The following is a 25,606-nucleotide window of genomic DNA, read 5'->3' on the forward strand; positions in this document are numbered from 1 at the left end:
GGATTTAAACTATTTTTTTTTATATAATACTTCAATTTTCACATAAGCAACATTTCATTTTTAAATATTTATTCAAGAAATTAATATTTAATTTTAAACTTTATGTATTGTCTAAAAATTATTAAAAAAAATAAATATTTGTCTATTTTTAAATATTTTATAATTGAATTCTTTAAAATAATATTTAATAATTGAAAATTAATTTTAACATTAGACAGTTTTTTATAATTCAAAAATAATATTAGATGTTGTATTTAATTATTTTTTTTTATGAATTTACAAATGCACTCTTATTTAACCTTAACTACTCAATGTAGTCTTCTTTTGCATATAAGGAAGATTAAGGAAACTAAGTCATTTCAATTCATTATTATGGGTTGATTCCTTAATAAAATAATTATTACGATATCATGCTACTAGCCTATTACACTCATAAGTAAATAAATGACTCATGTAACTACAAATATGATTATTTTAAATTCTTCTTTTAAGTAAAAAAGATTAAGTTTCTTTGTTTTCTTAATAGATTAAGATTTTTTGTTTGTATACTATATTAAAAAAGAATAATGTAGTACTTCATTTGTTTCATAATAAGTGTTATTTTAGAAGAAAAAATAAGTCACAAAATAAGAATCTTATTGTTAGTTTTTCAATGCAGTATTAATTATCTCCTTTCCATTTATACCACTGATAATATTATATAGAGAAATGTTTTTATGTTGTATTGTTTTTATATAAAAAATTATTCACAAGGTTAATTTTGTAAAATCAATATTCTCTCTTATCTATTATTAACTTTTTTATCTATGTAAAATAATTTAGGGTGTCACTTATTATAAGACTAAGGATTTATAAGCTATCATTAATATGGAAGCATTACCTAGTAAAAAAAGGTATGAAAAAGATAAGAGTGACAATCAACTAATTGATTAGTGTGTTGGATGAGCTAATGAGAGAAAGAAGATAAACAAAAGAAAGTATAATATCATTCTAATTTATGTAAGAAAACTAGTAAAAAAGAAATTTAATAAACATTTTAAGGATAAAAAGAAATAAATATAAAACTACATATGAAATAATGTTAGAACCAAAGACATAAAAGTCTATTTCCATAAAGTTTTGATGATAACAAATTGAGTCTAAATACTTTATTCTAAGAGTCTTGATAAAATAGATGTTTTAATGAACTATCATAAAGAAATTTACGATGTCTAACGACATTTTCTATTGATCGTCCAATAACTTTTTGATAGAGGTGACAAATAAATAGATTGGATAATTTTTTAAGATGGATCATAATAGATCGGATAAAAATAATTCATTAATTTATTTAGATTTATTAAAAAATTACATAAAATTCAATATCCATTTAAAGTAATAAAAAAAGGCATACAATCCATCCATCAACAATTTTTCATGTATGGATATTCAATCCATCCATAAAAGTAATATTTTAAAAATTAAATAATATTTTTGAAATATTTTTTTCACTTTTTTCTTTATAAGTCATTTCATTCTTATATAGTCTTTTAAAATTCATAAGATTTTTTTTATGTCAAAGTACTCTTTTAAATCTCAATCCAATAAATATCTCATATTAATCCAATGGATTTTAAAAAAGTAATGGATGAATCAGTAACCATCCATAAAATTCAATGAATGGATTGAATTCAATTTATTTTTATTTTTATTGTAATTGATGAATTGAATAAATTTACTTGTTGATGGATCGAATGGATGATGGATGATGAATAAATGGATTCATTGCCACTCCTACTTCATATACACAAGGATCCAATGATCTTTGTCTCATTTTTGTAAGGTTTAATTAGGCCTAAACTCACATACTAAGATAGTATCAGAAATATCCTAGACTCACTTTAAAAGGGTCACCCACCAAATTTATCTATGTATCAAGCCTAAAAGTGTTGCTTGAGGGGGTGTATTGGATAAAACTAAAGTCTCGTTTGTCCTAATCATTAAAAATAGTTACTCACCATTTATCCATACACCAAGTCTAATAGTGTTAGACTTGAGGGAATATATTGGGAAAAACTAAAGTTTCAAAAGATTAGAGAAAGGACAAACAAATAGTATTTTAAGTGAAAAGACAACCCTCATCATACAAGCCGATTTTGCAGAGTTGAATTAGGTTTAAACCCACATTCTAAGACCCTTAGGACATGTTTAGATAAGTTTCTCTATAACCACTTTTAAGAGAGAAAAGTAGGAAGAAAAAGGAATATAAGCTTCTCCATAAATCAAAAATAGCTTATGCACAAGTTAAAATAAGATTTTGGAAAAGTCAATAAAAGATAGTTTCTACTAATTAGCTTATGAGTAAGCTAATTTTAAATTATGGAGAAACTCCTTTCATTTTGCTTTCATATTCTTCTCTCATATAAGTGCTTTGGAAGAAACTTAGTCAAAAAAAGTCATAAGTGTTATATATATGGGTGTTATGCCTTATGTATTGATTTCGTGAAATGTATGGGTATATTATTTTATTTGCAATTAATTACCAACAAACATCTTTTAAATAAAAATAATAGTGTGGGTTATTTTGTTGTATGCATAAATTATGGGTTGATTATGTACTAGTCATACCGTTATGGTTAAGAACAGAACACATTTTACATAATGCTTAACCAAATATGGTATTATGCATACTCACACTTGCAAATATCAATTGTATCATAGAGCTCTCTCCTATGTGACACTTGTTGTACCTTTTGCAACATACAAAAAGCAAGACCTGCAAAAGCGCTTTGATTCAATAATGTTCTCTCCTCTAACGTATCTTTTTCGGTGTTCCTATAAAAAGAACTACAATGTTGGAATGTAGAATCGAAGTGTGAGTAATCTTTTGCTAAGTGCTCATTCTTCGATTGATCAAAAAAAGCTATCATTCTTACATATACTTAAACTATCCAGAGTAGACAATCTCATTAGACTATCCCTCAAAACTCCTAGTAATCTTATTGGTAATGAGTGTAATTAGAGACCTTTTGTAACTTTTATACCTACCATTTTGAGTTAAACACTTGTCAAACTTTAACATTGTGCATTGATAAGCTTAAATAGGCATGGTAATAAAGAATACTTAAAAGTATCATATTGTATTAGTAGTTGGTAGTTGATTTGTAGAGTCAAGAGAGGTTGAAAATGCCTAATTTTATACTTAATGGTTGAGTAATGAATTCTTTTAGTGTAAGAAGAAATTACATGTTAAGTTCTTTAAATAAGAGTGAACCAATATAAATTCATTGTGTGTTCTCTCTCTTTTCCTTACTTTTTTAACTGATTCACTTGTGCATTTGACTTACTTGCTAACACATTTAACTAACATGGTTAAAAAAGTTTTAAATAAAAATATTTAAACACACAATCTGGGCCTTCTTGTGTATTTCAACTTATCCTAAAATGACATTTTTTTTATATAATATTCAAAATCAGACAGGCTGATAGTTAACTTAATAATAAACTCTCGATTCAATAGATGTGAAATAATATTTTTTTTATATAATTTAATAAAATAATTTATGCCATAGAATTTTTTTTATGAAACAATATTCAAAATAATAACATTATATGCGATTATAAGTCCATGGGTTAGTATTCTCTATTTAATATTATTGGATGCTCTCTCTCCTCAATTTCATGAATATTGCAAGCTGACTGATTTCAGTTGTTGTCAATTCTTTCAATCAGTAAGGGACATGGTTGCTTCACTAAAGCAGGGGACAAACTTGGGCTCCAATAATTGAAAGAACAAAGAGCAGACAACTTACTATGTTTGATATAACATAGGTTAAAATCTTTATTTGATCCTTGATAATATTTTTTTTTCAATTCAGTTCCATTTTAATTTTTTTGGTTTCCAATAATTTAAATTATTACAATTTGGGACTTTCGTCCAAATAATTTAAACGGAGTTAACTGTTAGCCACGTGGATGACAGGTGGATGCCACGTAGATGAATGCCAAATTTTATCAATACACCTGAAACCAGAACGGCCCGTTCTAAAACTAGAACGGCTCGTTCTGAAATCAGAACGGCCCATTATGCATCACATGTTATGTGTTAATTTTGCAATTAGAATAGGCCGTTCCAAATGCAAATTTAATACACCATGAGTGCATCAGAACGGACCGTTCTAAAATTAGAACGGGTCATTCTAATTTTAGAACAGGTCGTTCTGGATTCAAAACGGCCCGTTCCAAAAGCCAACTTCATGCATGCATTGATCAAAATGTCGCACTGTGATTTAAAAATTAAAAATAAAAATTCATAACATATCATAAATTCAAATACAAAAATATGGTTCAGAAACTGAAAATAAAAATTAAGAACATAACATATACTAAAAAAGTTCAAAGAAATTACTGAGAAAGGAAATCATCTAGGTAACGCTGAAGGAAAACCCTAAACCACAAAAATTCATGTTGTACCTCCTCAAGAACAGGTTGTTATTGTTGGGGTACATCGTCAATGATGTCAAGGGGAAACATTGTTTCGTTTCATCCTTGACTGTATAGTGTTAATTTGGTAGTAAGTGGTTCACTCTAGTTTGACTAACAATGAAATAAAACCTGCTACCATTGTCCTTAGTGATACACTACATCGTCCTTAATGATACATTGTATAGCCCAAATATTTAGCAATTAAAGTTATCAATCTCCATTGATAATATTACCATATCTAGCCTTTGAAATACTTTGTACCTTGGGTTTTTTTTCTTGCACGATTCACAACCGTGAACCAGAGGCATTGACCATTCTAGAATCAGAACGGCTCGTTCTAAAACCAGAACGAGTCGTTCTGATTACACTATTGGTGTGTAAATTTGGCATCTGGAACGACCCGTTCCAGATACAAAATTTACACACTAAGAGTGCAACCAGAACGGGTCGTTTTTATTTCAGAACGGGTCGTTCTTCCAAGTGTATTAAAAAAATTTGGCATCTATCTACGTGGCATCTACGTGACATCCACCTGCCATTCACGTGGCCAACAATTAACTTCGTTTAAATCATTTAGACGGAAGTACCAAATTGCAATAATTTAAATTATTAGGGACCAAATTAAAACTAAAAATTAAAGTGAGACTAAATTAAAAAAATATATTATAAAAGAACAAATAAGAATTTTAACCTATAACATATTAAACCATGCAAAGGCAAGTTGGTGTCTGATAAAATTTGTTAATGTTATGGGTTAGAAAGAATATATCAAGCAGGATCTAGTTACAATTTGACAAATACTACTGTTATTCATTAATTTGCATATTTCTTTGGCCTGTTTATTTTCTTGAACGTACCGTGAGGGATAGATATATGGAGGGGATGATATGGTGGGACCATGATTGAAAATACAAGTTATTCTTCCAACGTTTCACGTTGCAAGCTCTAAACCTGAGTAACCCAATTATTAGTATTTATATAATAGGACTATGATTATAAGAGAATTTATATTGGATTTTTTTTTTGTATAATAAAATAGTGATTTGGTGGAGAAAAGCAGGGGAAAAAATGATTTGCAAGAAAAAATGCTGTAAAAATATAATAGAATAATATAATTCTAATCATGAAATTGTGTAAGTCACCCTAAAATTTTCTGCAATAACCCAAAAACAATAGGAAAGAATTAAATTTAAATTCAAGATTCGGTGTATTATTATTATTATTATTATTATTATTATTATTAATATTAATATTAATATTAATATTATTATTATTATTATTATTATTATTATTTATTTCTCAACATTTACTCCTTTCATCTTTCAATAAATTTCGTTTCGCCTTAAATTTTTTTTTATACAATCCAAGAAAAATTAATATATATTTATAAAATCAAATTTATTATTAATTTTTTATATAAGAAATGTTGTAGCACAACAACAATATTATAAAATATTATTAAGAGTATAAATAAAAATAATTAATATTGCATTATAAAGTTAAAATAATTTGTTTTCTTTTATACAACACTTGTTATTGGACATAAAGTGTATTATTGTATATTGTGTCATCGTTTTACCACAGATGATTCAAGATTCGATTTTTATAAAACTTACCATATTTGTTCTTATTTTTATATTGATATTAAATATATATAGGCTCTTAAATAAGTTTGTAGAACATATTAAACTTTTATTTAGTAAGACTAAGTCAAACTTTTATGTAACTCAAGTTCTTACTAGACATATTCAACTAATGTTGAGGTCAAGTTTAACAAACTCTCACTTGATCTAATCTATTTTCATTCATAATGTTAAAAAGAAAATAAAAGAATGCATCCAACAGAAACAATTTTTCGCAAATGATTCCATTGTTGCCAAGCGTCACAAGCGGAATATTGGATGTTAATAAAATAAGAAGAAAAACATTAATTTATTAGCAATAATTTCCTCATTATTCATCATTCACAATAATTACAATTCATGAAGTAGCCATGAGTACTTATTTATTTAACATATATTGCAATCCTCATTAATCATTCACAATAATTACAATTCATGAAGTAGCGATGAGTACTTATTTATTTAACATATATCGCAATATAAGTACTTGTTGCAATAATTACTTGTTGAACACATATATATATATGGTAAAATTTCCTAATAAAGAGTGTTTTTGTCTTATAACATGTATCTACTATTTCTTTGAACTAGAAACTAATTTTATTTATAGTACTATAATTATCATTGACTTGATGAGTCATTACACTTAATGTGAATTAAATATAGATTTCATGTTACACAAATTTTCCCTACAAGATATAAGCGCATGTACCTAACCACTTAGCCATCCACATAGTAAAGAACGTGTTTACTTGGCCGAAATATAGACCTACAAAAGTAGGCTGAGTAGACGACGTCTGACCACAACGGAAACAAAAGAAATGTGAATAAGGTGATTGGTGCAAGGGCAAGCACAGAAACAAAAATTGGCACCCATTTTATGCTGTTGGAATATGTTATGAAGAAGGCACTACTAAATGCTACCATCATGCTTATTATGGAGATAAACAGTGTCACCAATCCATATATCAGCTTCAGACGCAGTGACTTGAAGAAATCATCCTCTGCATAACGTGCTATGACAAGCATGGACAAGAAAATTAGAATGGAGATGGAAGATGATACGAGTGCAGTTGCATCTGATATTGCAAATATTATGAAGATGATAGCATTGCGAATGGGATTGCAATTTTTGTCATCATCGCCATGTGGAATGCTGAAAGCTGCAGTGAACACTTCTGTGGCAATGAGGGTTGAAACGATCATACAAGACTTTGCCATGCTCTTCATCCAACTTTCTGCTTTTGTCAGTAACTCTGTGTGTTCTTCAGTGAATAGTTCACGGGGTGTTTTTCCATTGGAGTTTCTCTTCTCTACGAAACAAGGTGGCATGTACTTCTTCACCTCCTGTAATAATTTGTAATATCAAACCTACAAGATTTTCTATTCACTACTATAAATATGATATTTACCTAAGAATTTTCATGCAAAAAAATATTTGTAGGAAATTATTGCAAAAATTCTTGTAAATATAAATCTCCAATAAATTATTGCAAATATTTTTGTAATTTTAAATTCGCAGAAAATTCTTGCAAATTTTACTACAAAATATTAATTATATAAATTTTTTGTTGCAAATAAAAATTTCTAAAAAAATTTGTAGGAATTTTTTTATTTTCCTACAAAATTTGTTTTAAATATAAATTCGCAGGTAATTTGTTTTTCTTTTTAAATAATATTTCCTGCAAATTTTTTAATTTTTTTTTTGAATCCTCCGTTCGTTTACACACGCTGTCTTCTCCTTGCCACCACCATATTCCTTTCATTGCATTGACTACATCACCTCCGCAACATCGCCGCCGGTAACACCATAACACTTCTCTTAACTGTTCTTCATCACCTCCAAAACACCGCACAACATCACCTTTTCTCCTTTTCTCCACAACACTTCTCTCCTTTTCTCGCACCGCATGCATATGTTAGGATTTTCGTCTTCTCTCCTTTTCTTTTCTCGCACCGCACCTGTACTTGCATTGCATTGACAACATCACCTCCGCAACATCGTCGGTAACACTATTTTTCCACAAGAGCACCGCACAACACCATAACACTTCTGTTAGGGTTTTCGTTTTTTCTCCTTTTCCTAATTTTTCTCACCGCACAACACTTCATTTTTTGTGTGCTTTTGAATGTAGATTTGAAATACCAACTCAATGAGATAGAAGACAATATTTGGAATCTGAAAAATGTAGAAGTAGATGTTGGCTGGAGGTAAGATGTTGGTTGGATATGATTTCCTTGCTTTCTTCCATGTTCTGAACCTGTTTGATTTTGATCTAAGTTGAAACTGCCACTACACATACTTGTTTGATTTTAAGAGAAAATGCTCTGGTTTTTGGAACAGAAAATTACTCTGAGAACATGGGTGAAGAATCTTATCCTACTATAGCAAATTAAAATGCATATTCCAAACCTTAAAACTCTAAAATTGCTGGGGCTTTCCATGTTTCCCGAGATAACAGATACATAAATATATATGCATGCACATTCATTTCGATTCAGGACCATGCACCCTTAAAATTGCTGGGACTGGGGAGTGTTTGATAGCTAGGCATAGGTAGCGCAGATGGTTAATAACTAGAGCCAAGTTCTTGGGCTCTGTTTCTGAATTTTCTGCAAACAGGTGTATAAATTCTGCATAATGTACAAGAGCAAGAATGAAAAATTTGGTGCTTTCATCTTCCCCTCACCCACGCCCCTCCCCCGAGAACTCCCAACTTCATGTACTTTCGCATTGTGATTTGTGGGGGGCCAACTTCTCTATGCTCTGTTGGTCCTCCTACATAATACTAGAACCCTGCTCGGCTGCTCCTAAACCAATAATAAGGAAACCTAAATAAAAATTTTTCTTGCATCATCATTATTTTTTGTTAGCGTGATAGGCCTAAATAACGTAAATCATTTAAGAAAAGTATTCTAACTAGTGCCAATAAGTTGATATGTCATGTGAAAAGGCGTACAAATGGTCAGTAATGCTAAAGTACCATGTTTAATTTTCTTGAATCATGATTGTTTTTTGTTAGTGTGATAGCAGTACTTTGAATTTCGGTAAATTATGAAGAAGTAACAAGTTTTACAAGATAACTCATATATACGTCATTAAAATAAATGCAACTTAGAAACCACGAATTTTCAAGTGGCAACAAGCAAATTCATATTCCATACTCGTTACTAGTTGCTATTACTAAACACAAAGTTGCCTTGAGCATGCATGTTTCTCTTGTTCTTCGGTCCAACTAGCTAGTGTGGTTGTATGTTCATGATTACATGTTCTTTAGTTGTAATAGCTCCTAGGCTGCATAATTATTCAACGCGTCCTAGAAGAACCCAAATTGGCTGACATGGATCACAGGTGGAACCACATACTTAAAGTAGCGTAGTTAGTTGTATAAGGGGAGTATTTTGTCAAGTCATTAGTATAATTCATAGATAACATAAGTGGGATGCTGACAAAGCAGAAGCTTAAGTATTGCATTAAAATAGGTTTAATTGCTGCCAAATTAATGGTTATACTACAGCTTGTAATCTCAGATCGAACACAATAATAGAAATGTCCAAATTGATTGGTGCATGTGCAATCCGCATGGAAACTCATCACACTAGTTCCCTTGGGAACCAAGGTTAAAGACAAATAATGGCATGTAGCTGACACTCTTAATAAATGAAACAAAAATTCATATGGTTTTCATATGAAAAATTCACAAGGTATGATATATTGTCAATAATTCATATGGTTTTGCTATTGGTATAAGTATAATATAGATTTTTTTTTTGTTTCACTACAATGTGACTCAAAGCATCTGTATAACTGCAGGACTCCATTGGTACACGATGTTGAAGGAAAATCAAAATTTGTCATACGCCTGTAAGTTTTCAGTATACTTGATCTCCAAATCTTAATTATGGCTCCTGATCATGTATGTGTAACCTTCTGGCTGTCTTCACTCTTCAGTCTAAATAAAACCTTCTCGATAATTCTATATTAAATATCAAAACATGTTTTTACTTTTATTCTGTATGAGAATTTTAGTAATTTATCTTTAGATTATATATCTGTCTATTATTGTGAGCCATTGCAGAATAGTTCCTCATTTTCTTTTTAGTAGAAAAGTTAAATATATAATGGTTATAATAGGTGGTTTTTCTGGATCCTGGCCTTGGTGCAAGAAGTTTAGGATTGTCTTGTGAGTTGAGCTGTTTGCTATTACATGATTTTTTTTCTGTTGTATTTTAATTGAATGTATTTCTGGAAAGCCTAAAAGAGGGAACCGGGTATTGAGTAGTAGAAGCTAGAATTTGTCAAAATAAATTATGATTAATTCCTTGTATTCCTTACCTACTGGATGAATGATTTATGACCAAACTCATAATTCCTTGTAACTATATATCTCACTTATATCATTAATTTAAAAAATACATTAATTATTTTTATTTCAGTGGGACACTGTAAGATGAAGAGAGCTCATTTTCATTATAAAATAAATGTTAAATGGATAGGAAAGAAAACTAGGCAGTGGTGACAGCAAACTACTGCTATAAATCACATATCTACGTAATTTTCTTCAATTTACGTAAGATAAAGTTTATTTAATCATTTTATTCACAATTTTAATAACAAAAATATCGAATACTTATTCATTTTAAGTTGCTAAATTATATTAATTCATTTTTCTTTTCTTTATACTTCTAGATATAAGTAATTTTTTTAAAAAAGATATGGCAATAAATGTTCTTGTTAAAACACTGCCCTTCGTGTAGTGGATCTTGTAAATTTTAAAAATTAATATAATAACATCTTTTAAATTGAGTAATTAAAAGGAGTGTTTACTTTTTTTCTATTTCTTATGTCATTAACCTTTTTATTAGGCCACTTTTATTTTGTTTATGTAGTACTCAAAGATAAAGTTCTAATTATCTAAGTTTATAATGCAGTACCATGAAGTGCCTTATGATAGTTTGGATGTTTAGATGCTTTTAATTATCTATTAGAGGTATGTTTCCCTCCTTAACTTCCAAATTATAGTCCTGCTTCTAATTTATTTACTCTTGTTGTATTTTATTTTATTTTAATTGTTATTATTAGATATAAATATTCAATAATATATTTTAAAATATATTTTACTTTATGTTAGAGGTATGCTTTTAATTTTGTTGTTTTTCATTATTATAACCTTTTGAGATTGAGAATTTATTGTTTGATTCTTGTCTCCTAGTCATTTTGGAGTCAATTTGAACATAGAAATGTCAACACATCGAGCATGGATGTATAATAGGCTTCTTCCTGGTCGAAGGGGATATACAATTGAGTTTTTAAATGGTCTCGCGGAGTTTATGACTTTTGCTTGTCAAACACCAAATTATTCAAGTGAAGGTAAAATAAGGTGTCCGTGTAAGCAATGTAAAAATGAGTCATTTTTAACCCAGATGAAGTAAATGTTCACAATTAAAGGCACATTGGGAGTCCTTAAGTTTCAAGAACAGGTATGAAATAAATAAAAGAAATCGTGAATCTATAGATGGTTCATCTCTTCACACCGGTGGATCAATTCCTCATAGAGTGCATTGGAAGAGAATGGTATTATTAATTTATTGATATTTTTTAAATAATTTATATACCAAAATAATTTTTTAAATAATTCCTTAAGTTTTTTTTTGTCAATTACAGAAGGAGGCAAAGTTAGGAATAGATCCATCATTGAGTGAATTTTATTTTCGTACACATCAGAAAAAGGATCATAGTTGGGTGGGTCCTCATGCAGAATTTGCTTATGTAAGTTTTCAATCACTAATTTTTATCTCATTTGCAAATTAAATTCTTTGTTGTATATTCTAAGAGATAAATTCACTCTCAAATAGTGATTTATTAATTATCCTTCCATTACTATCATTTTATCTATTTTATCATTTTTATCTATTGTTATTGATGGTTAAAAAACTGTTTGTATGTAGGACAAGTTTCAGCAAAGAAAAATTGAGATATCATCTCAAAATTCAAGAGACGATGGAGCAGATAGTCAATCATCTATGGATCATATGCCATCTGACTTAGACATTTGGGTAGATGTGGTTGGAAAAAAAAAGGGGAGGATTCCTGGCCTTGGGTCCGTAGGAAGAACATTAATTACATCATCAAGATTTTCTAGTAATTTTGAGGATGATGGTGCTTTAAGAAGTCAAATTCAAGCACTAAATGAATCACTGCAGAGACAAGAACAAGAAAAATTAGAAATGAGGCAAGAATTGTATAAACAACAAGAAGATAAACTAGAAATGAGAAGGGAATTGACCGAGACTAGGAAACAATTAGCAGCCCTAATGCAACACTTAGGATTTGTTGGTTCTTGTTCACATTCACCATTGTCAACTCAACATAACAATGAAAGTGATGACGAAGATGATGAAGACAATGGTGATGAATATAGTAATCATATTAAAGGTGATATTTGATACCTTTTCATTCTTTGAAAGAGGATTTTGCTTTAATATCTTCATTTTTTTAAATGAAAGAGGATTTACTTTTATGCAGGGAATTGTTGATTATAGGTACAAGTTATGGTGGATTGTAGATACAAGTTGACTCTAGTTCATGGTATATCATGCATACGCTATATCATTTTTTCATTTATTTTTATGCAAGGCATGATTAATTGTAGGTACAAGTTATGGTTAATTGTAGATAGAAATTGATTTTACTATCATGGATATGGTATATCATTTATTTTAAATAAATCTTTGAATTGCTGACATTTTACTATCATGCATACGCTATATGATGAATTGCCTGCTATATTTAGGTTCAATAGTTGCTATATATATGTACCTGGCTGGCTAACCATAGGAATATCCAAGTTGTTTCCATCAGTTTCAAGTGCTACTTCCCTTACATTAGCTATCTTTGCCTCTGTTGCCTGAATATCACTCCATTCATTGCCTCCAACTGCCTGAATGTTCACCTGATCTGTTGCTATGTGGACTACATTCTCTGCAGGTACCGGGATAGCTCTAAAAACACTCAGGCATGCTTTATCCACATTCTCTTCTGTGAGGTCAATATGCTTTGTATCTGAGCATGACTCTGTCTTCTCAAAAACTTGAGTTGTATCAATGTGTTGCCTGTTGAAAAAATATCTGAATGTCAACTTGGTTTTATGATGCTACACATTTCACTAGGTATTGATAATACTATTTCCATCGTCACGTTTAGGTGGGAAAAGAGTAGTCAACAAACCTAATTCTAGCTTATAGAAGAAGTTATTTCCTTTCTATTTTCTATCTTGTGTTTCTGAAAAAATTACTCAAACAGATCCTAGAAGTGAAAATAGATAAAATTACTTGGTGGATGTTTATGGCATTACCTAGTTAAGCCCAAGCTAGGCTAAGCCAATTTAATAAATAAATCATGTCATGATTTCTCTAGAAGTCTGTTTAGTTGAAAAGGTTCAAACACCGGTCATGTTTTAACTTTTATACTTGGCAAATAATAATATGTGTATTATATATATATATATATATATATATATATATATATATATATATTCTATTTTATATTTTGAGAAAATCTACTATGTCGACATTGTTTCCAGTGCTTCCTTCATCATTCTCTTTTTCAATTTTTTTTTATTTTCCAAAAAATATCTACCAAGCCCTTTTTTATTAACTTTTTTTTTTTTATGTAAAACATTACTCAAATTATTTCCTGATTCTGCTTCAAGTTCATTTTTTTTTCATTTTTGTTGTTCCTGCTTTTCGTTTTCTATTTTCCTTTTCTCAAAAACTTATGCTCTATCATTCCCAACAGTATTAAAAATATGTTGAGACAAAAGATAAACCTAAAACTTCATAAAATAACATGCACAACTATACTAATTAAGTTTCTAGTCATGCTCACTTTGCACGATTATACATTATGGTTGTTAAATTGATAAATAAAAAATCATCGCTAAAAATAAAATTTATGGACCATGATGCACGAAGAAGGCCGAATAGGAATGGACCAATATATAGGAAGCAGCTGGAAATTTCAGATGGAGGATCAAGCGGTCACAATTCCTGCGAAAAATATTTTATTTATATTGCAAAAATTTCCTGCAGAATAAATTTGCAGAAAATTTGCAGGAAAGTTTCCTGCAAATTTTAGTTCCGTAACAATTTCTTGCGATTTTGAAAATTGGAAGGTAACTTTTCTACGACTTTTCTTGCGGTTTTAAAATTTGCAGGAAAACTTGCTGCAAATTTTAGGTATGTAGAAAAGTACCTACACATTTTCTTGCAATTTTTTTCTCAAGAAACTTTACCTACGGATTTTTTTGCAGCAAAAGCCGCAGGAAATATTTAAAATATAATTTTTCTTGCCAAAATTTCCTGTAAAAATTTATTATTTTCATGCAAAAATTATTCGCAAGAAATTTCTTACGAATTTTTAAATCCGTGGGAAACGAGTTATCCACGAAGGTTTTACATGCAAATTTTAATTTGCAGGAAATTTTGCAGATAACTTGTTTCCTGCAAATTTTTGAGAAAAATTTGCATGAAAATCCTCAAATAATAAAGAAAATTCTAGTAGTGATTTATATATGAAAGTTAGCTATAATATATTGTGCAGTTGACGAAGATTTAAAGAAATTAAATTGTATTATTTATATTAACAAGATATATCTATTTTTTAATAATTCATCACTTAAAAATTTTATAGTTATACGTATTTGAAAAGGAGCAATTTAGGAATAAAATTATTTTTATCATATATTTAACCTATAAAATATAGTTAATAAAAATATTATTTTTTTATTATAGGTTTATGAAGCTTTGAAATAACAAGTGAAAATAATGATTAAATATTTGTAATATGGAGTCTTTAATTAAAAAATATATTTAATTTATTTTCATGAAAATAATATTTTCTGCTATATAGAACTAATTAACAAAACACACAATTACAATATTTTGCTACTTTAATGTTTATGTATAACTTAGATAAATTCTTATTTTTAATTTTGTCACCGTCAGTCACAGCATGGGACTTGTTTTGTGTTAATGGAGGAAAGTGCTTTATCTTTGACAAGTCTTTTTTCGTGGACAATTCAGTTCAGATAGATTCTCCTATTGTATATCTGAAGTCAAAATTTGAATGATGTAAATTAAAAGGATATTTCATTACATTTTGCTTGTATTTTTCTATTTATTTAAAGAGAGGATTATAATTACATTGGTGTAATTTTTATTAAGTATTACATTACTTAATAACTTTATATTAAATATAAATTTTGTAAATTCAACCATTGGATTGAAAGTTCATATCACTTTATATATGTATATCGAATTTTGTTAAAATTGAACAATAACTTGAAGATAATTTAGTATATTTTAAAATGAATATATTACATTAATTTTATTTTATAAGAATGAAATATCAAATCATCTTGAATTATTATAAAATTTTGTATATATAATTTAAGAGTAAAAGCTTTTAATCTAACGATTAGATTTACAAAATTCACATTTAATATAAAGTTGTTGAGCGATATAATACTTAGTAAAAATTATACTAATGTTATTATAATCATCTTCTTATTTAAAAAGTACGTTTTAATTTAAAAATATCTTAAAAATTATATTATTTAATCATCTTAATTTTTATTTTCCCAATTGGAATAAACACCTAAAGCTATTTGCAAAAAATATTCTAAAGCTAAATAATAAAAGTTACATTTGAAAAAAGAAAAATTGATTCAAACAGATGAAATGAGGTAGTGCCGTGTGCTTATTCTCTCTGGGTTGTCGAAATCACTTAATTTTCGTGGAAATATCATTTGCCAGCGTATCACAGTTCATAGGACTTTGTTTTGTGTTAATGGAAGTAGTTATATCTTTGACTGTTTGAATGTGTTAAACTTTTTAATATGAGAGGGAAATTAAATAGTTTTTTTCTCTAGGACCTTTCGTTGACAATTCAGCTACAGATGCCATTAATATTTATGAATTCATTTTTTTTTTTGTATGATACACGGCAAGATATTTCATTACATTTTGTTTTTATTTCACTTTACTTATTTACAAAGTGTTTTATTTAAAAAAAAATTATCTAAGAACTTTTAAATAAATAGATAATTAAAAATAATATTTCGGAGCAATTGCTCTTGTCTCCAAGACTCAGGCCTGACTTGAGTAATGTACATGTCAAAGAAAGGATTCAAAGACATTCTTATCAACCAGCAAAGGTCGTGTAAGTCCAAGGTCAATAAAGCATTTGCCTTAAGTCTCCAATAAAATACTTATATTCACATCTTATTTATAATTTTAATAAATTATTTGTTATTAATATAAATTATTTGGTAATATTATGTTATCATGATATAATGTTATTTACTATTATTATTATTATTAAAATTTATAATCATAAAATATGAATATAAATATTTTTGTAAATTATTTAAATGCAATCTTATTATTTATGTACAAAATTAAGAAAAATATTTTACATCTATTTTGAATTCTACCTCTTTCCACCCAAAAAAAAAAATCATTGAAATTAGTATAAATTTATTGAATACATTCATTATTATTAAAAAAAAGGATTTTTTGGTAAAATTTTTTAATAATAAAAACAAAAAATTAAAAAGGTGTATTAAATTAAAATTTTAAATATAAACTTTAGTTTAGGCCTTATAATGGGATAATTAATTAAACTGGTTAAAATACCTATTAGTTTTTTTTTTTTTGAATGAGTTTGTTATACGGAAATGAATTCCACAAAAAAAAAAAAAGACTTTAACTTTATATGCTTGGACGACTAACATAAATGAATATTGTGTGATTATTTAATGTCGAATAAACATATTTTGCGATTAACAATTAAAAAGAAAACAAGAATGTAAGAACATTATTTGATGTCAATAATTTTGGGATTAAATAACATAATTAAGAACTTCCACTAAAATAAAACCCAAATATAAGATTATTTTATGTTATTTTTGGATTAACAAATACTTATTGAAGGGGAATTGTTGACAAATTAGTAAATAAATTTTTTACCAAAAAATAATTGAAACAAAGATTTGTTAATAATATTTAATGATATTTTTTTTTATAATTTTTTTACTTTTAATTTTTCAGTTATTATTGATATATAGAACAATAGTTACCAAAATTAATGTTAAAATTGACTCAACCTTTTTAATTTTTTAAATATTTAAAAACTGAAGAATAATTCTCTTAACAACCTTAACAAATTAAATAGATATGTCCATAATAACAACTCATATATATATATATATATATATATATATATATGTGTGTGTGTGTGTATATATATATATATATATATAGAAAGAGAGAGTTATTGGATAATAGTCAATGTAACTTGTAAAGTTGACCAAGAGACTTTAACCTAAGTATGAAAATCCCCCATATGTACATATGTGTTCGTTGGACTTTTTCTATAAAAAAAAAAAAATTATTTGACCATTTTGGTACTTCTCTTTAATTATCATTTTTCCATCTACACTAAGATGGTATATCTAATATTTTACATATTTGATTGGAAGTAACGATGTAGAAAGGAGAAAAAAAAAAAGAAAGAGTTATTTTTGTTGAGTAAAAATAAAGGTAAAACAACATTTATTACAATTAATGGAAATTCTTGTTATGTTCGCTGGATGTGCTGCGCGTTGCTTCTAAACCTCAATACGCTTTTAATAGCAAATGTTTTTTTTGGGTGAAACCCTAGCATATCTCTTCCAGTTCTATTATAGTTACAGTTTTTCACGACTAAATTTTGTCCATAGGACCATTTTCAATTTCGAATTTTATCTTCCTTTAGATAGTCATTTATAATTTAATAAGTGTGAAGCTTCTTTAGCATCCTTAATAGGCCTTTTGAGTTTTCATTTTCCCATTAGTTCATGGTCAATGGAATTCTTCAAATATTTTGGTCAAAATCGAATGTTTCTGTTGCGAACACCATTTATTTTTATTCTTTCCAATTGGTAGGTAAAAACTCTCTCTCTCCGTCATCAACTTCATTAATGTGCTGTTTGATAGAGGAAAAATAGGTAAAAAAAAAAAAGAATGAAGAGAGTAGAAATAAGTAAGGTTGTTTGATTGAGGTTTTGAGGAAAAATAAAGTAGAGAGAAATTAAGAGGTGATGAACCCCACTCTTTTATTTCTCTCTCTTCTTTCTTGTACATACTTTATTTCTCATATTTTTCACTTATTTATTTTGCCTATTTTTTTTCAATCAAACAACTAAACTTTTACTATATTTTTTATATATTTTTATTCACTTTTTATTTCTCGCCTATTTATTTTCTTCATCTATGAAACACACACTAAGGGACTATGCGATCTAAGTTTGATATTGGTCAGAGAAAATTTTACTCCTTTTCCCTAGCGCATTTTAGTTTTGCTAGAAACTCGAAAGAGACTCGTCACCTAACCTTAATTAACTAGAATTCTACAATTTTCTTCTTAACTAACGGCTAGCTCCACAAGTTTTTCATCTTTGGAGACTAAACCCAACTATGTTCGACCTTGTGACACTTTATCGCTCGTGTCATAAATTAGTTAAATAAACATGATTGTTAAAATAAGAAAAATGTCATGCAAAATTTTGGATTTTTTTTAAACATAAGGTAAAGGATAACATAACATGTATACTATTTTTTTTTTTTAAATGTCATGATGCCAAGGTCATGATTTGTTGGAACTAATTCTCAATTTGAGCGCCCAATTAAAGGTTACATGAAGAGTATTTATTTTTAGTAGTGTTGAAACTATTGTGTTTGAGAATCTAATACAACATATGTAAGATATAATTATGTCTCATATGAGAGACAAGTGATGTATAAATGGACTAATAAATAAATAATTAAATAATTAGGGGCTAAATGATATAAATGGGCTTAATGGAGTAGTTTTGAGAATAATTGTTATTTGATAGAAATAACGATATTTAAGGGGTTATAAATATCTATTAATGTAAAACAAGGTCCACACCCCTAACAGAAAGTATTCTCTCAAACTCTAGTCATCACGAAAGATAGAAAGGATAGAAAAAAGAGTCAAAGGGAATGAAATCATGATTTTCTTCTTAAGAAGATCAAAGTGCTCTAAGGATTAAAGGAGATTTCCATTATGAAAAAAGGTACATATTATTCCTTATTATTATGTGAGAATCATGAATTTCAAAGATCATTTTAATTTTCTTTAAGTGATAATATTAGAAAATTATAAAACTTTTAGGGTACATACACACACATACATATATGTATGTGTGTGTGTGTCGTATTTGTAACATTGTTAAAAAAAAAAAAAAAAAAAAAAAAGAGGCTGATTCAGTAGCCCAGAACGGGCCGTTCCCAAATTGGAACGGGCCGTTCCAAGCTACTGAATTTAACTACATATTGTGGTTGAGAACGAGCCGTTCTGGGAAGGAGAACGGACCGTTCTGGAGGGAGAACGGGCCGTTCTGGAGGGAGAACGGGACATTCTGGAGGGAGAACGGGCCGTTCTGGAGGGAGAACGGGACGTTCTGGAGGGAGAACGGGCCGTTCCGGATGAGTCCCGGAACGGGCCGTTCTGATTTCAGAACTGGCCGTTCTGGGCGTTAATTTTGTGCATGATTTGGGAGTTCGGAACGGGCCGTTCCGAACTCGGTACGGGCCGTTCTGGGCCAATCCGAAAGTCTATAAATAGGGGGTTGGGGGCCTTCAGGAGTTTCGGAGTTTTTAGAGAGAAGTTTTAGAGAGAAGGTCTCTGGGTCAGTGAGCTCCTTTCTCTCCCAAATTTCTCTGTTTGACTCCTTTTCTCCTCTAGATCACTAACTCCTTCTGACTTTTCTTGAAATTCAGATCAGAAAGCTTGTTTTGGGAAGACTGAAGTTCCGAGTTGAGCCTCGAGGGAAAATTCTACTTTTGTTCAGTCTTTGGCTATCTGAGCCAATCTTCAGGTAAGGGAAGCTAGAATGTTTGTTATTTAAGTTGCATGTGAGTTTAGAAACTTAATTGATGCATGGAAGTTGAGGATCCATGGCTGGATCGGAGAATTCGCTAATTGTTCAAAGTCTTGGAAAAAAATGGGGGTTCTGGTGAATTTGATGCATCAGATGGGTGCATGTTGATTCTAGGTTTATTTAAGTTGTATGAAGTCTATGCATTGTATTTTGTGTTTGCATGTGGCTGGATTTGTTGGTGTGGATGAGAGTTTGTGAACTCTGTTATTGGAATTTAGGCCGGGCGCAGGTTGAATGTGCTAGGCGTGGATGAGTCTTGGGACTCTCAGGCTGGGATTAGGCTGGGCGAGCTCAGGCTACGCCGAGCGTGAATAAGTTTATGAATGAATTGATGCTTATGCATGTTTAAAGTTAAAGTTTTAGATCATGTATATATGATATATGATGTATGGTGAGGTGTGATTCATATGTATGCTTTGTGATGATACGTATGAATGTTTGAATATGATATGACATGCGTATATGTTCATATGAGTATGATTGTTGATCATGATGGTGGGCAGACCATTATGATGTATGATGCATTATTGCATGTGATGTCTTATGACATGTGTATGATTGTTGATCATGATGGTGGGCAGACCATTATGATGTATGATGCATGATTGCATGTGATGCCTATGGCATGAGTCTAGCCTAGGACTTGAGGAGAGGAAAAATATTTTCGAACTGGAAGAGCTCACATAGAGTCTCTTGAGAGTGGTGCTTGGATAGGCCACTGATATATGAGAGTGGTGCTCTGGGAGGCCACTGGATTTGGGAGAGTGGTGCTCAGATAGGCCACTGGGTTGGGTGAGTCTCCTCTAAGTCCTTAGCTAGTGTTGGAGCGGGGTATGAGGTCGAGGGTTATTCCCTTAACCAAGTACTCGGGAAGGTGCGTGGATCCTTGCGGATAGTCGGTGGGCGAACTCCACAATTGACTTGGTTAATGCATGCCAAGGTCGTGGTAAGCCCGTACCCAGCTGTGCTATACCTGACGGTGGATCTGGACTTCCAATTGTGTAAGTGACATCATCCGAGTAAACCCGAGGGAGGATTATATATCCTGTTTAGCTGTGACCGAGCGGGCGCATTGGGCGTGAAAACGGTTGGGGTGGTTTCGGTAGGATGGAATGTCACTTATACAGCTCTATTGTTGTGGAGATCTCCTAGGTGTATGCGTGACGACGCATTAGATGATTGATATGCATTGATATCTGTCATGAGATGCATTTATTGCATGATTATTAATATGATGAAGTGTGGTGTTTGACTTCATGACTGGTGGATTATATTTTATGCATGAGTAGTATTGGATAGAGTGTATGGTGTGACTCTATGAATACGATTGTGTAGTATAGATTATTATGATTCATTTTATGAATTCTAGCTTACCCTTATGTTTCCATGTGGTGGAACTGCGATGATCATACTTGGTATGGGAGCAGATCAGGGCTAGCTTGGAGTCGAGGTGACCGCTGCGAGACGGGGAGTTTGATCCTCGTGTTAGGGTTACCATTTTGGGTAGCGATTTTTGTCTGTTTGACCGGCACTAGGAAATATTATTTTTGGGATGACTGTACATATATGGCATTTTATTTTGTATTTAAAGAATTTGGTTATTTTTATTCTTATCTATACCTGTAAGTATGAGTTATCCAATTTAATATTTTCCTTAGTTCACTAGTAGTAGTGCGATTCCACTAAGTGTAGAGACCATGGCGGGTCGTTACAGTATTATTTGATTCCGATGCAATGATTCTTTATTTCTCTTCTCTATGTTAAAAAGCTAAACTTTCATGTGTTGTCTAAAATATGATTTAGTTGTGGAGACCCTTATTAATGGTCTCTTAACTACTTCTAGTATCTATTTAAATTGTCCCATTGTGATTTTTGAAAAAACAGTTTCTAGTTTATTTGATTTGCTTGCTTTTTAGTTAACTAGACACTATTCTTGAGATGGATTGACTATCTTTTAATCATGTCCTACTAAATTTCTTTTAAAAATATATTTCTTTTGGTGAGAGTAAGAAGAGTGTAGAATTTATGTTTGCTAATCAGGTTAAAACTTGTTTGAAAGATGATGAAATGGTATACATGATTCTTGCTTGTTTAGAGCTTATGAGTTGAGCGAAATTCCTTTAGTGAGAGAATTCCCTAAGGTTTTCCCTATAAATATGTTTAGCTTACCACTTGAGAGAGTGTGGGTTTGCAATAAACATAGTACCTAGTACAACTCATATATCTATAGCACCTTATAGGATGTCCCTTAAGGAATTAGTCGAGCTTAATAAATAAATAGAAGAGCTTAGGGAGAAATAATTCATTCGGTTAAGTGTATCATCTTGGGGAGCACTAATGTTGTTAATAAAGAAAAATGCTGAGAGTATGACGTTGCGTCTAGGCTATTACCATTTTAACAAGGTTACAATTAAGAATAAAATACCTTTGCCTAGGATAAATGACCTTATGGACCAACTAGTTGGGACTTTTGTGTTTAGCAAGATACACTTGAAATCAAGTTGCCACCAAATTCAGGTGAAGTTTGAGAATATTCCAAAGACTGCTTTTAGGACCCATTATGGACACTATGAGTATTTAATTTTGTCTTTTGGTGTGACTAATGCACCTAAAGTATTCATGGACTACTTGAATAAGATCTTTCATCCATACCTTGATAGCTTTATAATAGTCTTCATAGATGACATCCTCATATACTCTGAGACTAGGGAAGGGCATATCAAACATCTTAGGATAGTGTTGCAAACCCTCAAGGATAAGTAGCTTTTTGCTAAGTTATCCAAGTGTGAGTTTTCACTGAGTAGTGTTAGCTTCTTAGGACATTTGATCTTGGAGGGATATATAACTATAGATCTATTTAAGATAGAAGTTGTACTCGAGTGGAAAGTACTTAAGTCGATTTTTGAGATTAGAAGTTTCCTACAATTATCTAGTTACTATAAGCAGTTTATAGAGAATCTCTTTAGGTTAGCTTTGCCTTTAACTTAGTTGACTAGGAAAAAACAACCTTTTGTGTGGGACTCTAAGTATGAGGAGAGCTTTCAAGAGCTTAAGAGAAGATTGACTAGTGCACCAATTTTAGTTCTACGTGATCCTAGTGAGACCTTTGTAGTATATTGTGATGTTATGGATTTAAGAGGGGTGTTTATGCAAAAAGGGAAGGTAGTAGCATATGCATCTAGGAAGTTGAAAATTCATGAACATAATTACCCTATCCATGACCTAGAGTTAGTTGTCATAGTTTTTGTGCTGAAGTTATGGAAACATGACTTGTTTGGATTGAGGCTTGAGGTGTTTAGGGGCCATTAAAGCCTTAAGTACCTTTATGATAAAAAAAAGAACTTAATATAAGATAGAGAAGATAGTTAGAATTCCTTAAAGACTATGATTTTGAACTTAGCTATCACCTTGGTAAGGCTAATGTAGTGGCTAATGCCTTGGGTAGGAAATCCCTATAGGTATTCACTTTAATGGTTCGAGAGTTTAATTTAATGGAGGAGTTTAGAGACCTTAGCTTGGTTTCTAAGTTGAATTCTTGGAGCATTAGATTAGAAACCTTAAGAGTGACCAATAACCTAATATATGAGATTAGAGAGGGACAAAAGGTAGATTCTTTTTTGTTAAGTCAAGTAGAGAAGTTGAATCAAGGGAAGGATATTGAGTTTAAAGTGGTTGTAGATGGAGTGTTGAGACTTAAGGATACTTGAGCTTAAGAAGATGATCCTAGAGGAAGGATATATGAGTAGTCTTAATTAGTATCCACCTAAGAGCCACCAAGATGTACCAAGACTGTAAAAATATATTTTGGTGACCTAGAATGAAGAGAGAGGTAGAAGAGTTTGTATATGCTTGTCTAATTTTCCGAAAGTAAAAGGCAAAAAGCTTGAAACATTTAGGAAAGTTGCAACATTTAGACATACCAGTGTGGAAGTGGGATAATATCTCCATAGAATTTATGGTTGGGTTACCTAGAATTGCAAAGAATCATATTCCATTTGGATTATAGGGATAAACTGGTTAAGTCTACGCATTTTATCCTTATCAATATTAAATACCCTATAAAGAGGTTGACCAAGTTATACATAGGTGGGATTGTGAGGTTGCATGGGATTCCAACTAACATAGTTTTTTGATAAATACCCTAGGTTTACATATATATTTTGGGAGAACTTGCATAAAGCTTTAGCTATAAAGCTTAGGTTAGGTTCAACCTATCACCCCCAAATAGATGACCAAACTAAGAGAACCATTCAATCTTTAAAGGTTTTGTTGAGAGCATGTGTCCTTAAGCATAGGGATAGTAGGATAGTTTTCTACCTTTGATAGAGTTCACCTATAACAATAGCTACCATTTTCAGTATTACAATGACACCTTACAAAGAACTCTATTGTTGGAGATGTAGAATACCCTTATGTTGGGCAGAACCAAGGGAAAGTTTCATGTTAGGGATTGAGGTAGTTCAACAAACCACTAAAAGATAAAATTAATCTAGGATAGAATGAGGACAACCTATAGTAGGTAAAAGAGCTACCATGATAAGAGGAGGAAAGACCTTTAGTTTAAAAAGGAAAATCATGTATTCTTAAAAGTAACTCCTTGGACTAGAGTTGGTTGTACACTTAAGTCTTGCAAACTTACTTCATGTTTCATTGGTCTTTACCAAATCCTTAAAAGGATTGGTGATGTAGCCTATCAAATTGCTTTGCTACCATTTATTTCAAACTTGTATAATGTTTTTCATGTTTCCCATCTTAGAAAATATGTGTATGACCTATCCCATATTGTTGAATCTGACAACATTCAGTTGAAGAATAGCCTCACTTATGAAATTGTTCCTTTGAGGACTAAGGATAAAATGGTGAAACAACTAAGAGGTAAGGAAATTCTCTTAATCAAGGTTTTTTGGGAAGGGAATACTGAGGAGTATGCTACTTGGGAGCTAGACAATCACATGCGAGAAACATATTCGTATTTGTTCATTTTCGATAATTTCAAGGCAAAATTCAATAAAGATGGAGAGAGTTGTAACACTCCAATTTTTCTATTAAAATTATATTTGTTAATTATTAATTATTGTATTTTTTATTATAAATAATTGGGTTGTTTTGATAATTGTTTTAATTATCTATACTTATATGGATATATTATAGAGTTTTCTTAGTAAATGATTTATTTATTTAATTATTTTGAAAGAAGGAATTGTAACTTGGGTTAATTATTTTTGATTGCGATCGAGGTTAATAAAGAGTTAAGTTTTTAAAAGAATTTTTTTTATTAGTTTTCTTTTATAACTCATTCTTTTCATGAATACTTGCACGTTTCATACTTGAGAAAACTTGAGTATGAGGGAAATCATCCTAGAGATCCACGTCCATCTTGTACCACTCATAAAGGTAAGGGAGAGTGAATAGTCTCACTTTGGGTATGAGATGTATGTTGAATAGTAGGATTAATCCCCAATCATGTCTTTGTTGTCTGTGTTGTATGTGAGGGATTTTCCCAAAAATGTG

At 30.4% G+C, this 25,606-nt stretch overlaps 2 protein-coding genes across 2 annotated transcripts; one reads left to right on the top strand and one right to left on the bottom strand.

Annotated features, from left to right (window-relative positions):
• Positions 1-6,793: 6,793 nt before the first annotated feature.
• Positions 6,794-8,002, bottom strand: LOC145955538 (uncharacterized). Its single transcript, XM_083070408.1, has 2 exons — positions 7,817-8,002; positions 6,794-7,433 (listed from the first exon to the last, which is right to left on the bottom strand). The coding sequence occupies exons 1-2, from the start codon at positions 8,000-8,002 to the stop codon at positions 6,807-6,809; spliced, it is 813 nt and encodes a 270-aa protein (XP_082926534.1). The 3' UTR covers positions 6,794-6,806.
• A 1,986-nt stretch (positions 8,003-9,988) lies between these two features.
• On the top strand, positions 9,989-13,351 carry LOC109818146 (uncharacterized). Its single transcript, XM_083070410.1, has 6 exons — positions 9,989-10,003; positions 11,042-11,077; positions 11,752-11,856; positions 12,036-12,522; positions 12,613-12,675; positions 13,075-13,351. Exons 1-5 carry the CDS (start codon positions 9,989-9,991, stop codon positions 12,621-12,623), a joined length of 654 nt encoding a protein of 217 aa, XP_082926536.1. The 3' UTR covers positions 12,624-12,675; positions 13,075-13,351.
• The last annotated feature ends 12,255 nt before the right edge of the window (positions 13,352-25,606 follow it).

This window comes from Cajanus cajan, chromosome 1 (assembly GCF_000230855.2).
Source record: "Cajanus cajan strain Asha chromosome 1, NIPB_CcT2T_4, whole genome shotgun sequence".
Taxonomy (NCBI): Eukaryota; Viridiplantae; Streptophyta; class Magnoliopsida; order Fabales; family Fabaceae; genus Cajanus; species Cajanus cajan.

Coding starts and splice junctions, on each gene's coding strand:
- LOC145955538 (XM_083070408.1), bottom strand. CDS start 8,002: ATGCATGCGGTGCGAGAAAAGGAGAGAAGTGTTGTGGAGAAAAGGAGA. Junction 7,434..7,816: donor GGTGGCAAGGAGAAGACAGC/GTGTGTAAACGA, acceptor AAATTATTACAG/GAGGTGAAGAAGTACATGCC.
- LOC109818146 (XM_083070410.1), top strand. Junction 11,078..11,751: donor CTTTTAATTATCTATTAGAG/GTATGTTTCCCT, acceptor TGTCAATTACAG/AAGGAGGCAAAGTTAGGAAT. Junction 11,857..12,035: donor CTCATGCAGAATTTGCTTAT/GTAAGTTTTCAA, acceptor GTTTGTATGTAG/GACAAGTTTCAGCAAAGAAA.